Source organism: Micropterus salmoides, unplaced genomic scaffold (assembly GCF_014851395.1).
Source record: "Micropterus salmoides isolate LMB-PRFRI ecotype aquatic unplaced genomic scaffold, ASM1485139v1 Ms_hic_scaffold_2, whole genome shotgun sequence".
NCBI lineage: Eukaryota > Metazoa > Chordata > Actinopteri > Centrarchiformes > Centrarchidae > Micropterus > Micropterus salmoides.
Genome location: NW_024041150.1, coordinates 17040124 through 17054624, shown reverse-complemented (window position 1 = coordinate 17054624; position 14501 = coordinate 17040124). Strand labels below are relative to the sequence as shown.

At 39.7% G+C, this 14501-nt stretch overlaps 3 protein-coding genes across 3 annotated transcripts; all 3 read left to right on the top strand.

Annotated features, from left to right (window-relative positions):
- Positions 1-7: 7 nt before the first annotated feature.
- LOC119912860 lies at positions 8-2295 on the top strand. The gene is made up of 5 exons (XM_038732087.1): positions 8-62; positions 200-901; positions 1010-1135; positions 1565-1608; positions 2060-2295. The coding sequence occupies exons 1-5, from the start codon at positions 8-10 to the stop codon at positions 2177-2179; spliced, it is 1047 nt and encodes a 348-aa protein (XP_038588015.1). The 3' UTR covers positions 2180-2295.
- A 1855-nt stretch (positions 2296-4150) lies between these two features.
- Positions 4151-7412, top strand: LOC119912856. The gene is made up of 5 exons (XM_038732082.1): positions 4151-4276; positions 4387-5088; positions 5172-5297; positions 5731-5768; positions 7227-7412. The coding sequence occupies exons 1-5, from the start codon at positions 4213-4215 to the stop codon at positions 7344-7346; spliced, it is 1050 nt and encodes a 349-aa protein (XP_038588010.1). The 5' UTR covers positions 4151-4212; the 3' UTR covers positions 7347-7412.
- Positions 7413-10580: 3168 nt separating this feature from the next.
- On the top strand, positions 10581-13425 carry LOC119912855 (immunoglobulin kappa light chain-like). The gene is made up of 5 exons (XM_038732081.1): positions 10581-10681; positions 10813-11496; positions 12367-12495; positions 12817-12857; positions 12969-13425. The coding sequence occupies exons 1-5, from the start codon at positions 10588-10590 to the stop codon at positions 13098-13100; spliced, it is 1080 nt and encodes a 359-aa protein (XP_038588009.1). The 5' UTR covers positions 10581-10587; the 3' UTR covers positions 13101-13425.
- Positions 13426-14501: the final 1076 nt, after the last annotated feature.

The following is a 14501-nucleotide window of genomic DNA, read 5'->3' as shown; positions in this document are numbered from 1 at the left end:
TTCCAAAATGACACCTCCTATGTTCGCTTTGTATGTGACATGTCTGCTCTTGGGGGGAATGGGTAAGTTGTAACTTTTGGAGGTTTTCATGTTGTCATGTTTTTTTCTTCAAAACATTGCTTGCACTACATTTTGTCATCTACATTATCCTGCAAGTCAAGTTAATTGTGCATTTGCTTGGTCTCCATTTTCTCCTCAGCTGATACGACAGCTCATCATCATCAACAATCATCATCTTTACGTTTCGTATCAGTTCGTTTTGGTGAAGACGTGACATTGGAATGTTTCTATAAAGATGGTGTTGCAGTGATGTTTTACTGGTATAAGCAAATTCTGGGTCAGAAACCACAGCTGGTGTCTAAATTATATAAGCATGACAAAAATGGTAGTTTGAATGGTGACTTTAAGAACGATCCACGCTTTGAACTGGATACTACCACTGGTAAAAATCACTTAACAATCTCATATGTGCAAATATCAGACTCAGCTACTTATTACTGTATAAGTGGCTATTCATACGTGTATGAATTTCTAGAGGGCTTTTTTATCCATGTAAAGGGTTCAGGTTTGAAAGTCCCAGTTTCGGTCCATCAGTCGGCATCTGAGCCCATCCAGCCAGGAGGCTCTGTGACTCTGAACTGTACAGTACACACTGGGACCTGTGATGGAGAACACAGTGTTTACTGGTTCAAAAACTCTGAAGAATCTCATCCAGGACTCATTTACACCCATGGAGGCAGGAACGATCAGTGCGAGAGGAATTCCAACACACAAACACAAACCTGTGTCTACGACTTGCCACTGGAGAGCCTGAATCTTTCTCACAATGGGACCTTCTACTGTGCTGTTGCCTCATGTGGACACATACTGTTTGGAAACGGGACCAAGCTGGAATTCAAAGGTAACTAACATTCTAGCAAAGATTTGTTAAATGGTTATGGTTACTTTCTAATCAAATTTGAAAAACCTATTTTTAAAAGATGGAAATCTCTGTAATATCCGTCTGCAGAAAATGGGGGCTCTCTTGTCTTGGTATATTTCTTGAGTGGAGCTTTGACATTCACCACCATTGTGGTTGCTGTCCTGGCATACACGGCTTATAAAATGTACAAGATGAACAGCTGCCAATGCACAGGTAGGCTTAACTGTCATTCTTTCAGTTTTTTTGGTCTTGTTCACTCAGCAAGTGGACTACAACCTAAAAAGTGTGTACATCAGCATGTATTTAGATTTTAATATGTTCATTTATATATTGCAGAAAACGCACTAAAGATACATGCCATGGAAATATATGTTTATTAGTGTGCGTTTAATCAGCTGCAAACATCATTAGTGTTGCAATGTGCTTCATGGATACAGATTTCTAGTCACTCATGGCAAATAAAGCCAGTCACGACAATTTATTTTTTACATAGAGCTCAGAAATTAAAACAGTATATTATATAGACTGCCTGGTGTTATGAAGTAGTTTTATTGCGGGTCTTCAGTGATTCATTTAAGTTAATATTCTGTTCCTCAAGCCACAAGCACAGTGAATTGAGTTTTTTTTTTTTTTCACAACCAGATCCTCAAGCAAGATCCTCAACTGCCTCAGCTCCTAATGTAGAAGTGAGTATTTCAAAGTGTTGCACTACTATAAATGTAGCAATTTTAACAGCATGAGGATTGACACTGAAGAGCAAAGAGCAAACAATTTGGATAATTAATATATTGCTTTAATTACTACATACCCTTGTGAGGACTGATTGTAGAATGTAAATCAGTGGCTGACAGTCATTGTGCAAGACTGAAATTGGTGCTGTTGTTGTTCTAGTTTATATTATTTCTGGGGAGGGTTATCCACTGCTTAAAATACAAAAACCTCAACAGCAGAGTTAATGCCACTCTACAAAAGTAATTTACCTGTTTACCTTCACAATTGAAGTTACTTTAGCAGTGCTTTTTAATTTGTTTTGATTTAGACTGTATATTTTCAGTGATTCTGTTTTCAATACTTGTCAATATCAGTCATGAGACAAATACTAATTTCACAACTAAGCCCTTTTTATTTTATTCCCAGGGTTACCAAGGAGCAGAAAGCATCCATTATGCTGCTTTAAGGAGGAACAAGGCCAACAGACCGAGAAGACAGGGCGATGACACCTCTAGTGAATGTGTGTACTCTAGTGTAAGGCAGTAGAGCAGACATGCTTTGTTTGTTCTCTCTTACTAGAAGAAACAAGTTTGTCAGATGTCACCTTCATGTAATGAATGTTGTAAAGCACCAATTAAACGTGTTCCTTCAGCAACAGTTAACCCAGGTCTCTTTGATGCGAGATAGGTGCCGTATTTCCACTCTCACCATACCATGTACAAACACACAACCACACATAACTGACCTGATGACTGTGGTGATTGTGGACTCGAGAGAGAGAGAGAGAGAGAGAGAGAGAGAGATACCGTTTGCACGCCTGGAAAATGAATATAAAAACAACAGTTCAAACCCACGGCATGAGCGGCACTTGATTTTACAAAAGCAAAACCTTCATCATTGACCGTCTGTACATGTGTAGTGTAATGTTGCTCACAACACAAATCATTTTTTTCTTGTTTGTGGTTAGTCAAGCAAAAGTGCAACCATCTCTCAGCAACACTATCTCAGAGTCAGTGGCACACAATCGATATGACTTTGCAAACACTGAGCAGGTTTGCTACAGACACGACTCCTTAAAGCCTTGTTAGCGTGCTCGTGTATAAAATACACATGTTGCATGCGGCACAAACCAATCTGTCCATTAGTGAGTGCCGACCCTTTGTGTACTGGCGATGCCTGTTATTCTTCACAGGTTGTTTACTGTAAATGAGCTGCACCACAAGCCCAGAGGTGTAAGGATCTTTTTTTAGCCTCTGTGTGGTCGACAGTCATAGATCAGCTCTCAGTATACTCTGGCCATGTTTGTCTTCATGGTTTCAAACAGGAAGTCTCTGCAGTGTTTTCATGCACTGCAGCCACACAGTATGCCTTTAATGCCCAGACTATTTTAAGGTCAGAAGATATTATTTAAGCTATCAAACTTATCAATGCGTATTCCAATATTTACTGATGCTCTCTAATATATTTCATGATCAATCAATCAGTCATAAGAGCTAAAACAGTGTTGAGTTATCTTGAACTGGTCAAATAGTATCTAGTAAATCTACAACATATAATTATTTCAGTGTTTTTCTCAAAATCATTTAGGGTGCAGTTTAGTACAGCTAATCATTGCCAGAAACATCAGGGTCAGCCGTGTTTAGGGAGTGATGTGCTCATGTTGGTGTTAGCCTAAACATCTTGTCATATCCACCAACAGAAACCTGGTATTTCTGCCTGACAGCAAACACACAATCATTACATTTACTATCACTGAAACAGTGGTCATGATGTGCTTGGGTAGGAGCAGGTGAGGCAATGAACATCCCTACATAACTTCTTACTGTTACCAGTAACCTTCGCCGCATGAACTAATAATAACCACACAAACATAAGTTGTTTAACTTGCTGATGTAACATGGGCATACTATTAGGTTACAGCACCTCCACCTTCTTCCTGTTGGCACTGGCTATTTCATTTGATTTATCTTTGATCAAATATTCTGGCCAGCTTTTGTCCCACACAGTGTCATTCTGTCTGTGCTGGCACTGACAACATGTTTCACAAGAACTGTGGATATTATAGACCCAGCACACCATTTCTGATACATGGAAGGTTGAATGTCACCCAAACAGCTGATTTGTGAGCAATTTGCATGTGAGCAATCACAACTACTCGCACTTTTTAACCTTGATTATTAAAAAAAAAAAGATTGAAGACATCTTTGAGAAACGTACTTTAAATGTTGCATAACCTAAAACTTTTATGACTTATTTTTAACACCAACTAACCATTTACAGAACATTAACTGGTACAAGTAACAAAGTCTAATAAGTGAGTCTTGATATTGCCACATTCTGACTGAACATTTTAAAGCCTCATTACATGTGTTTAATGAAAAAGAATTCCCATCAGCGTCTCTCAGAAGACCTGTTTAAGCTTGCAGGTCTTGCTTAATGCAATGCATTTAAAGCAGCACTGAACGTGTGTTCATTGTTTCCAAATCAGGATTCTAGGTGTTGCTTCTTGTTAGCCAATCAAACAGATTCTTCTCTCTGTAGAGCGGAGAATTGAGATTCACTTCATTCAACACGGCGAAATGAACACGATGACACCTCTGGGGTTTGCTCTGTATCTGATTTATCTGCTCTTGGGAAGAATGGGTAAGTTGTCTGGTGTTACTGTATTTGTATTTACAAACTTTGCACGCAGACATTATTAAAAACTTAATCATTGAATTAAACGTGCTTTTTCTGGATCTTTTTCTCTTCAGCTCAGACAACTACTCAGAAATCTTCCATATATGTTCGTCAAGACAGTGGTTTTTATTCAGCTAATGTTGGTGAGGACGTGACTTTGCGATGTTTCTACGAAGGTGACGCAGTGATGTTTTACTGGTATAAGCAAACTCTGGGACAGAAGCCATGGCTCATCTCTACCTTCTATAAACATGACAAAAATGGCAACTTTCGTAATGAATTCGAGAACAACCCTCGTTTCACACTAGACACAGGAAATGGTAAAAATCACTTGACAATCTCGGATTTATCCATTTCAGACTCAGCTACTTACTACTGTACAGGTTCCTATGCATACGATATGGAATTTGTAGAGGGTGCTACTGTCAGTGTAAAGGGTTCAGGTTTTAACATACCAGCTTTGGTCCTTCAGTCAGCATCTGAGCCCATCCAGCCAGGAGGCTCTGTGACTCTGAACTGTACAGTACACACTGGGACCTGTGATGGAGAACACAGTGTTTACTGGTTCAAAAACTCTGAAGAATCTCATCCAGGACTCATTTACACCTATGGAGGCAGGAACGATCAGTGTGAGAGGAATTCCAGCACACAAACACACACCTGTGTCTACAATTTGCCACTGGAGAGCCTGAATCTTTCTCATGCTGATACATACTGTGCTGTTGCCTCATGTGGACACATACTGTTTGGAGACCACAAAAAGTTGGACTTGGAGTGTAAGTAACATTATAACAGATGTTTCATATAGTGTATACTGTATCAGTATTCTACAGCTCTGTTGTGTCTCCTGGATCTGTAGATGAAGCGGACTCTTTTGTCTTGGTGTACTTCTTGATTGGAGCTTTGTTGTTCACCACCATCCTGATTGTTGTACTGGCGTATGCAGCCTATACAATGAACAACAAAAACTGCTGCCAAAATACAGGTAAGCTAACTGTCATTTACTGTATTTATGTACTGTATAGTGGAGGCCCAACTATTTGAAGTTGATACAAAAAGTAAAGTTAACCAAATCAAACAAGACCGTCAGAAATCAACCTATTCCATGATAATAATTACTTATGCACACCGTGGGAATATAGTTTTTATTCCATCTTATCAGCAACTCAAATTACACATAAAGATTTTCAGTCATCAATTTGTGGAAAACTGTGCCAGTTTATACGATTATTAACTAAAGAGGCCATAAGTAGATGGAGTAGTATGGGTCTTTATTGATTCATGTATGCTGCTGTGCTATTGTGCTGTGCTTTGTGTTCCATCGTACTTGAGTAGTAGTTATGTAAAATCATAACGTTCATCTTCTCCACACCAACTTAGTGAATTTTGAAGGCTTATGTTGTTTTTTGTTAAACCAGACTCAAGATCTTCTGCTGACTTGGCTGCAAATGCAGGGGTGAGTATTTTTGATATATCGCACCACCATAACAATGCTTATTAGAGAACGACAACAATGGATCGGGGGTGAAAAAAGTAACACCTCTGCAAATGAATGCAATTCAGTACTAAAATACATATGGCACACAGTAGCTGTTGGGTCTGTTCCACTACGGGAACGTGCGACCCATGACACGGAGCCTCCCATAACCAGAACTTTTGAGAAACTAATTATGCGATACTAAGTTAAGGTACATTTTGGATATACACTCACTGGCCACTTAATTAGGTACACCTGTTCAGTTGCTTGTTAACATTCTAGAGTTTACAGAGAATGGTCCAAAAAAGAGAAAATATTTAGTGAGCGGCACTTCTGCGGACGAAAATACCTTGTTGATGTCAGAGGAGAATGGGCAGACTAGTTCAAGATGAAGAAGGCAACAGTATCTCGAATAACCACTCGTTACAACCAAGGTATGCAGAATACCATCTCTGAACGCACAACACATCCAACCTTGAAGCAGATGGGCTACAGCAGCAGAAGACCACACCGGGTGCCACACCTGTCAGCTAAGAACAGTAAAACTGAGGCTACAATTAACACAGGCTCACCAAAATTGGACAATAGAAGATTGGAAAAACATTGCCTGGTCTGATGAGTTACGATTTTAGCTGCAACATTCAGATGGTAGTGTCAGAATTTTACAAAAACAACATGAAAGCATGGATCCATCATGCCTTGCATCAACGATCCAGGCTGGTGGTGGTATTTTCTTGGCACACTTTGGGCCCATTAGTACCTATTAGTACCAGCATCATTTAAATGCGACAGCCTACCTGAGTATTTTTGCTGACCATGTCCATCCCTTTATGACCACAGAGTACCCATCATCTAATGGCTACTTCCAGCAGGATAATGCACCATATTACAAAGCTCAAATCATCTTAAACTGGTTTCTTGTACTTCACAATGAGTTTACTGTACTCTAATGGCCTCCACAGTCACCAGATCTCAATCCAATAGAGCACATTTGGGATGTGGTGAAATGGGAGATTCATATCATGGATGTGCAGACGACAAATCTGCAGCAACTGCGTGATGCTATCATGTCAATATGGACCAAAGTCTCTCACGGATATTTCCAACACCTTGTTGAAAGTATGTCATGAAGAATTAAGCCAGTTCTGAAAGCAAAAGGGGGTACTAGCAAGGTGTTCCAAATAAAGTGGCCGGTGACTGTATTTCATTGAAATAGCTGAATGTGAATGCCAATATGAACTACATGTTTAGTAACGAGTCGTTTTGTTGCTGTGGAAAAGGTCTATTTGTAAAGCACAAAGGTACTCTTCTGTAAGTGCTGTTATATCATTGTGGATTATACTGTACTGGCATTGCTGATGGTATGTTCATGTTGAATCAGACAAGTGACCTGCATTACTATGGTGATTACATGTTAAAATTATATTTTATTACCAGGATTTCCAAGATTCAGACAACCTCCATTACGCAGCTTTGAGGGAACTCAAGGTCAACACATCAACTAGACGGAAGGATAACACACAGAGTGAATGTTTGTACTCCGGTGTAAGGCAATAGAGCTGGGAACATTTCATCTATTTCTGTGTAAGAAGAACTTGTCTATAAATCTATTATTAAAATGTATTATTTGCTGTCTAATTTCACCTCATTATACTCAATGTCAAGTCTTGCCTTGCAATAAACAAATGAAATAGGTGCTTTTGGCACCAAGGGTTTCTTATGAGCCATGTTGTCAATGTGTGTGCTATCTTCTTCTACTTTCACTATTTTTAGGTTTACAGTTATAACGTATGTTATGGTTTACAACATACAGACACACAACTACACACAACCTATCTCTGTGGTGGCTGTGGGCTCAGGTAGTTTAGCATTCACAATAGAAAATTAGCATTAAAACAAAATCAGTACCAACTGTGGAGGACCTGCAGAGAAACTGTGTATCTGTTATGTTGCACTGCTCAAACCATAAAACACGCTACTTCCATCATAGACAGTGTGTACAGGATCAGAGAAACAGGCCACACCCATCTGTTTAATACCCCCTACTGAGTGGGAGATGCTTTGTATCAGTTATGTCTCATTTCCTTGTCATAATTTAAACCTTGACACTGGTACAGTGAACACACTGGAAGATTAGTTGTTGTCATTGGACAGCATTCTAGAAGATGCAAATTGAGCATACACTTTAAAAATGATGGGCTGTGGGGTTCAAGTGTGATTACTCTCTCTCTCCTAGTGTTAGAATGAGTGCATGGGAGAATTTGTGAGTAAAATGTAACAGAAAGAGAAACTTTCCATTATTGGGTCCGTCTTAGTGGTTACTTCAAAAGCAAATAAAAAAGCTAATTAAACTCTCAGTGACAGTAAGGTAGTCAGCATGCTCACATCTCAAGTGCTGTTAACATACTATACATTTTGAAATTTAAGATGGACATTTAAACGTCAGGCATGATTGATACAGATATGTCTCCTTCCGGCTGCATGGTTAGAAACAGCAGGGCTGGCCTTCTCACAGCAGGGCGGTAATAAGACCGCCAACACAACATTTTTGAATCCACATTTTGAACATGGCGGGAACCAATCTGACAGACCTTAATATGTGTCTTTCCAAAATGTCTTTGCAGGTTGTTTATTACACATTGTGAGAAAAGTAAGGATCTTGTAAGGAAGGCAGTCAACGATCAGCTCTCAATATACTTTGGCCATGCACCTTTCTGAGCCCCTCTGCTCTCTTTGTCTTGGTGGTTTCAGACAGGAAGTCTCTGCAGCGTTGTCATGCACAGCAGCCACACAGTATAACTCCAATGCCCCAACTATTTTAGTAGATCAATGAATCTGTCAAAAGGCTAAATTAGGGTTTAATAAAATAATAACTAGTAATCTACACATAGAAACTCTGTAACATTAATGTATGTACAGCCAATCATTGCATTGTTTTGTCTTTATCATTAAGAATGCAGTTTAACTCTTTGCCAAAAAGAGATCCAGTCTTGGGGAGTGGCACTTTGCTCTTAGCCTAAGCTGCTTTTCATGTCCTCCCACAGAATGTTTGTGTTTCTGCCTGACACAAAGGCATTACATTCACTGTTAGAATAACCAAACAGTTCCCACAGTATGTGGGTCTGGGAGAAGTAAAAGAAACAATTTAGATCCAAGTGTAATTTCATGAGCAACGTTAGCTACTTTCTGCAACAACAAAAACAACTGCGATGAAAATACAATACTATATGGTATATATATATACTATACTCTATATATAGTAGTACAGCCATGATCTTCAGAGGAATAATCCTACTGACTCTTGTGATCCCCTGACTGTTTCTGAAGCACCCCCAGCAGCTGATGGTTTGCTCTGTCAGCTGTCTGTCTGTTGGATTTTATTTGCAACTGCTTTTCCCGCCCATATAGTTGCTGTATATGGGCAGGTGGTTTTGCTGATTGGATCCCAATCTGTCCTCAGGTCTTTAGTATTAAGTGGTCAAGCCCTATCGGATTGCAATCCGATCACCCAAAACTAATTTTAATGCCAGGTGTAAACAGCCTCTAGTAACAGGCGAGACACGAACAATATATGCTAGCAACATTTTAAATGCACCTGCATTGTTTTGCATTTTGTGGCATTCGGTCAAATAAAATCATGCATATTGTCGCCCCACCATGGGCGGCGGGTGGTGCGTTGGTTGTCGCCTCACAGCAAGAACATTATGGGTTCGAAACCCCAGTCGTCCCAGGCCTTTCTGTGTGGAGTTGCATGTTCTCCCTGTGTCTCTAAATTGTCCTTAGATGTGAATGTGACTGGTTGTTTGTCTATGTGTGGCCCTGCGATGGACTGGCGACCTGTCCAGGGTGCACCCCGCCTTTCGCCCAATGTCAGCTGGGATTGGCTCGGGCCCCCTGCGATTGACTGATTGGCCCAGCGATTGACGATGGATGGATATTCCTTCATTGAAGATTTCTTAAAAACAGTGTTAAAATATCCTGAACCCAATATCGTGTGTCATATCTTCTCGTGAGCTAAGTGTATCGTCACACCCCTATTAATCAATGTTGTGAGTTGTTCTACACATCCTAAAGGTCTCACACACAGTCCACGTTCATACAGTGAAACTGTTTGGAGTAAAGCAGCCGTTCTCCTGGTCATCAGAGCATCTAAACGTATTTCAGAATTCTGAAAACCATTTAACTAGCAAAAGTGGGCCGTGCCCTAAATGCACTTACACTGTGAACTTTAGACCATGCACCATAGATCATTTAAACAGGGCCCTTAGTGTTGTTTTATAACAAAAACACATTCCATTCGTGCTGCCACTGGTAACAACATCTCACACAAACCTACAGTCCATACAGCAGAGAATGATGGAGGGAATTATTGCTATTACAGCATAACCTGTGAACAGTTTTCCATTGGTGGAAACTTAGGTCATAGCAAAGCTTGAACACAGGAAGACTGATCTTTTACTTGAAATATGCCATCACCGAAATGCAACCAATGTTGGGGACAGGACAAGGAGCCTTCTCTAAAATACCAGTTGGAACCTATTTCAGATTTTTCCGCTAATGACAGTGTCTGGACTGCGGACAAGAGATTTGCTTGACTCCACTTGTCTTTTTTACCAAGTTATTCCTGTTCTTAGTGACTTTATATTGTGGTTCTAGTAGCTCTCTCCACATGTCTTGACTCGAGAATTGACAGTGGAGGGGGCACGGTTCAACTGTTCACTGCTACTAAAATAGGACATTCAGTGTCACTTCTTGTTAGCCAATCAGATACAGTCCTCTCTCTAAGAGTAGAGAACGTATGGATCTTCTCTACACTCATCAAGACATTTTGATCACGATGACATCTCTGAAGTTTGCTTCATATCTGACTTGTCTTTGCTTGTGGAGATTAGGTAAGTTGGGTATTTTGAGGAAGTATTTGTATCGTTACAGAAGTATATTCATTGTTGATCCAATTTATAATTGTTATGAGAAACTTGTCTTTGCACTGATTGTACCCTTTCTTTGTCTGTTTTCTATTCAGCTAAATTGACCATGTCTCTACATCAAGAGAGTGAGTTTGTCTCAGCCAATGTTGGAGACAATGTGACATTAAAATGTTATTATGATGGTGAAAAGATTTCAGCAATGTTCTACTGGTACAAGCAAACTCTGGGACAGAAGCCAAGGCTACTATCCACCTTCTTTAAACATGATACAACTGGCAATTTTGCTGATGAATTCAAGAACAATCCACGCTTCACACTGGATACTAAAAAGGGTAACAATCACTTGACAATCTCAGATTTGCGCATTTCAGACTCAGCTACTTATTACTGCATAAGTTGCTATGCATACACATTTGAGTTTGCAGAGGGCACTACTGTCAGTGTAAAGGGTTCAGGTTCGACCGTCCCAGTTTCGGTCCATCAGTCAGCATCTGAGCCCATCCAGCCAGGAGTCTCCGTGACTCTGAACTGTACAGTACACACTGGGACCTGTGATGGAGAACACAGTGTTTACTGGTTCAAAAACTCTGAAGAATCTCATCCAGGACTCATTTACACCCATGGAGGCAGGAACGATCAGTGTAAGACAAAACCCGACACACACACCTGTGTCTACAACTTGCCACTGGAGAGCCTGAATCTTTCTCATACTGAGACCTACTACTGTGCTGTTGCTGCATGCGGACACATACTCTTTGGAAACGGGACCAAGCTGGCTGGTACGTACTGTAAAATTCTAGCAGCCTTATTACATTTTACTTAAACACAGACAAGAGCTAAAAGGTATAAACTGACCAATATTGGCATTTTGAGGCCAAATTGACATAGATACTTCGGGATTTAAGAAATCAGATGATATATCAGCCAGTAGAACTTCTATTGATACATAACATAAACAAATAATTGTGATACATATCGATATTATTTCGGGTTTTTTTTAGGATGCCCAAGATAAATACTGATTAGAACGTTTCACAGCGTAAAAATGAACTTATCTGTGCTCTCTGGTGGACAATCTGTGTAATGCAAGGGCTTACAATTTAGTAGGGATTTTATGGACATATCCAACTACTGAACTGTCCCTAGCAATAATTTTGATGCAAATGTTAAAATACAACCACTGTTGTGGTGTCAGTGTCAAGTCAATGTATTTGGTAAACAAATGGTTAACAGCTCACGTTCTCTACTATGAGTCCAATGCGTTTTTAAGTTTTAAAAGATTATGTCTTCCACCCTCACAGTGGTTTGGTCTGCTGCCTAGCCTTTTCAGACCATCAGCAATTTTACTTCTAAAAAGCAACCGCTTACTAATCTAGTGAGTTTTTCAGTAATTCATCCCCCTGCATGCTGCTGAGAGTAATCTCACCAACACCAACAGTGACATGAAAAATCTGCTCTTGCTGTTATGGATACAGTAGTTCTACGTGACCTAAAACCTAGTTTTTTTTCATGTTACCTATCAGCCAATATACAGCAATACTGATATATCAACAATAAGCTAATATAGGCCTATACATCGGCATCGCTAATTCATCGGTCTTGCTTTACTGAAAGGTTTGTAATGTCTCCTGATATCTGGCTGTCTGCAGATGAGGTGAACTTTCCCATCTCTCCTGTGTATTTCTTGAGTGGAGCTTTGGTATTCAACACCATCCTGGTGGTTCTACTGGCTTTCTCGGTGTACAAGATGAACAAGAGAAACATCTGCCAATGTACAGGTAACTGGCGCAGTTTTTATCAATCCGATTTATCTCTCTATATCATACGCTGACGTCACCCATTGGTTTGTGGACTGCTGTTTTGAGTTTGGCCGTTATGGCGCCTCTGTGTTGATTTTGCAACCAGACGTGACCATATTTGGACAAGACAGTGGTGCTAGCAAGCCTGGTTAGCTAGCTGCAGCTGTAATTCATGTTAACTGTGATTTTAACCAGGATGCTAATTTTGGCTAGCTAAAAACAGGGTTAAGGTTGATGAATCTATAGTCACTGGAGATGGCTTGTAAATAAACAGCTTTTTCTTTGTTTGTTTCACAACAGAGTCTCAAATTGTTCCATCACCCACCACAACAAATGCACAGGTGAATATTATCTGTTGAAAATAACTGTTAACACATATTTGACATTACAAAAACTTGTTGTGTGGAGTTTGTTCTATTTCTCTCATGTACTGTTTTATTATTTGTTACCAGGGTTACCAAGATGCAGACAACCTCCATTATGCTGCTGTAAGGCATCACAGGGCCAACAGATCAAGAAAAGACAGACGAAAAGAGAACGACAACCCCATGAGTCAATGTGTGTACTCCAGTGTAAGGCAGTAGTGCTGACAAGTTTTATTTGTACTTTATTTTTTTGGTAAGATGTTTTTTCCACAGCTGTTAATATCTTGAGAAGTGATGTACATTTTCATAATATAGGAACAGCTTTGTCAACATTATAAACATATACATACATAATGAATGTAAAGCCTTGGGTTACAGTACGCTACTTCAAGAAGCTCATGCAATGACAGTTCAGCTGTCCAATGTTTTTTTTTATTTGCTGGCAAAGATGACATATTTCCACTATCACTATGCCTGTTGTATCAGCCTAAGGATGACAAAGCCTCTTATTAAAATATCATGGTACATTGTGTTACTATGTTTAACTTTTCTTTTGGCTCTGTTTGTACTTAGAACACAGAAATGAAGCAGTCATTTCACTGAGACCTGTTGACCTTGCAGACATTTTGCTGTGTATCTATTTCAGTGCAGTGGCCTTTGTGGTTTTCAGCAGGATGTACAGTGTGTGAACACTTAGCAGGCAATCAGGCTGAAAACATAGTGGAGGGGGGAGGAGGGTGGAGGAGGGAGGATATTTAATCAAATTCTAGTTATGACAGGATCACAAACAAGGACCTGGTTGTTTAGGTTATTTCCAAGTGTTGCAACGATCAAATAAAGTAGACATGTAAAAATATATAGTTAAATCCAACAACAGATTTAATTGATAGATTTGACTGTTCTCCACAAAAGGAAGAAAAAAATCTGAATCCCAATGAAAGCTGCTGCTAGTGAGGTCTTTGGTTTGTTGTGAGTATGCAGACGGGAAGAAACAGTGTATTTAACATTTCAAATGTAGTTTTCCAGTGCTCTGAAGATCACGTACTGTACTTATTTAGCTACTGTACCTCCATTGTATTATTATAGTGTCATCAGAAATGTTCACTTTTAGAAATATTTTAGAAATGTATGTTGAAGTGGAAAACAAGCCATCCAGTGAAGCTGCAAAGTATTATTGGTAAGCAAACATTGGGGGGAGAAGCCATGGCTTATCTCTATTACCTTTAGTTTTGATAAAAATTACACTTGTCATGATGAACAATACACACTTCACACTGGAGACTAAACTTGGTAAGAATCACAGAAATCACATCAAAATGTCTGATGCACACCTTTTGGACTAAGCTACTTACTACTGGGCAAACAATTATTCATTCATGCTTGAATTTGTGGTGGGCACTATTATCAGTGTAAAGGGTTCAGGTTTGAAGATCCCGGCTTTGGTTCATCAGTCAGTGTCTGGGACCATCCAGCCAGGAGACTCTGACTTTAAACTATAGATTACACTCTGGGCCCTGTGATGGACAACACAGTGTTTACTGGTTCAAAACTCATCTTTTACACACATGGAAGCAGGAAAGATCGGCGTGAGAGAAAACCCAACACACAAAGAGTCTCATG

Bases quoted from the DNA above. Each gene is read 5' to 3' on its own strand.
- LOC119912860 (XM_038732087.1), top strand. From the start codon at position 8: ATGACACCTCCTATGTTCGCTTTGTATGTGACATGTCTGCTCTTGGGG. The intron at 63-199 runs GTAAGTTGTAAC...TTTTCTCCTCAG, and splicing joins TCTGCTCTTGGGGGGAATGG to CTGATACGACAGCTCATCAT. The intron at 1,136-1,564 runs GTAGGCTTAACT...TTTCACAACCAG, and splicing joins GAACAGCTGCCAATGCACAG to ATCCTCAAGCAAGATCCTCA.
- LOC119912856 (XM_038732082.1), top strand. From the start codon at position 4,213: ATGAACACGATGACACCTCTGGGGTTTGCTCTGTATCTGATTTATCTG. The intron at 5,298-5,730 runs GTAAGCTAACTG...TTGTTAAACCAG, and splicing joins AAACTGCTGCCAAAATACAG to ACTCAAGATCTTCTGCTGAC. The intron at 5,769-7,226 runs GTGAGTATTTTT...TTTTATTACCAG, and splicing joins ACTTGGCTGCAAATGCAGGG to GATTTCCAAGATTCAGACAA.
- LOC119912855 (XM_038732081.1), top strand. From the start codon at position 10,588: ATGGATCTTCTCTACACTCATCAAGACATTTTGATCACGATGACATCT. The intron at 11,497-12,366 runs GTACGTACTGTA...GGCTGTCTGCAG, and splicing joins AAACGGGACCAAGCTGGCTG to ATGAGGTGAACTTTCCCATC. The intron at 12,496-12,816 runs GTAACTGGCGCA...GTTTCACAACAG, and splicing joins AAACATCTGCCAATGTACAG to AGTCTCAAATTGTTCCATCA.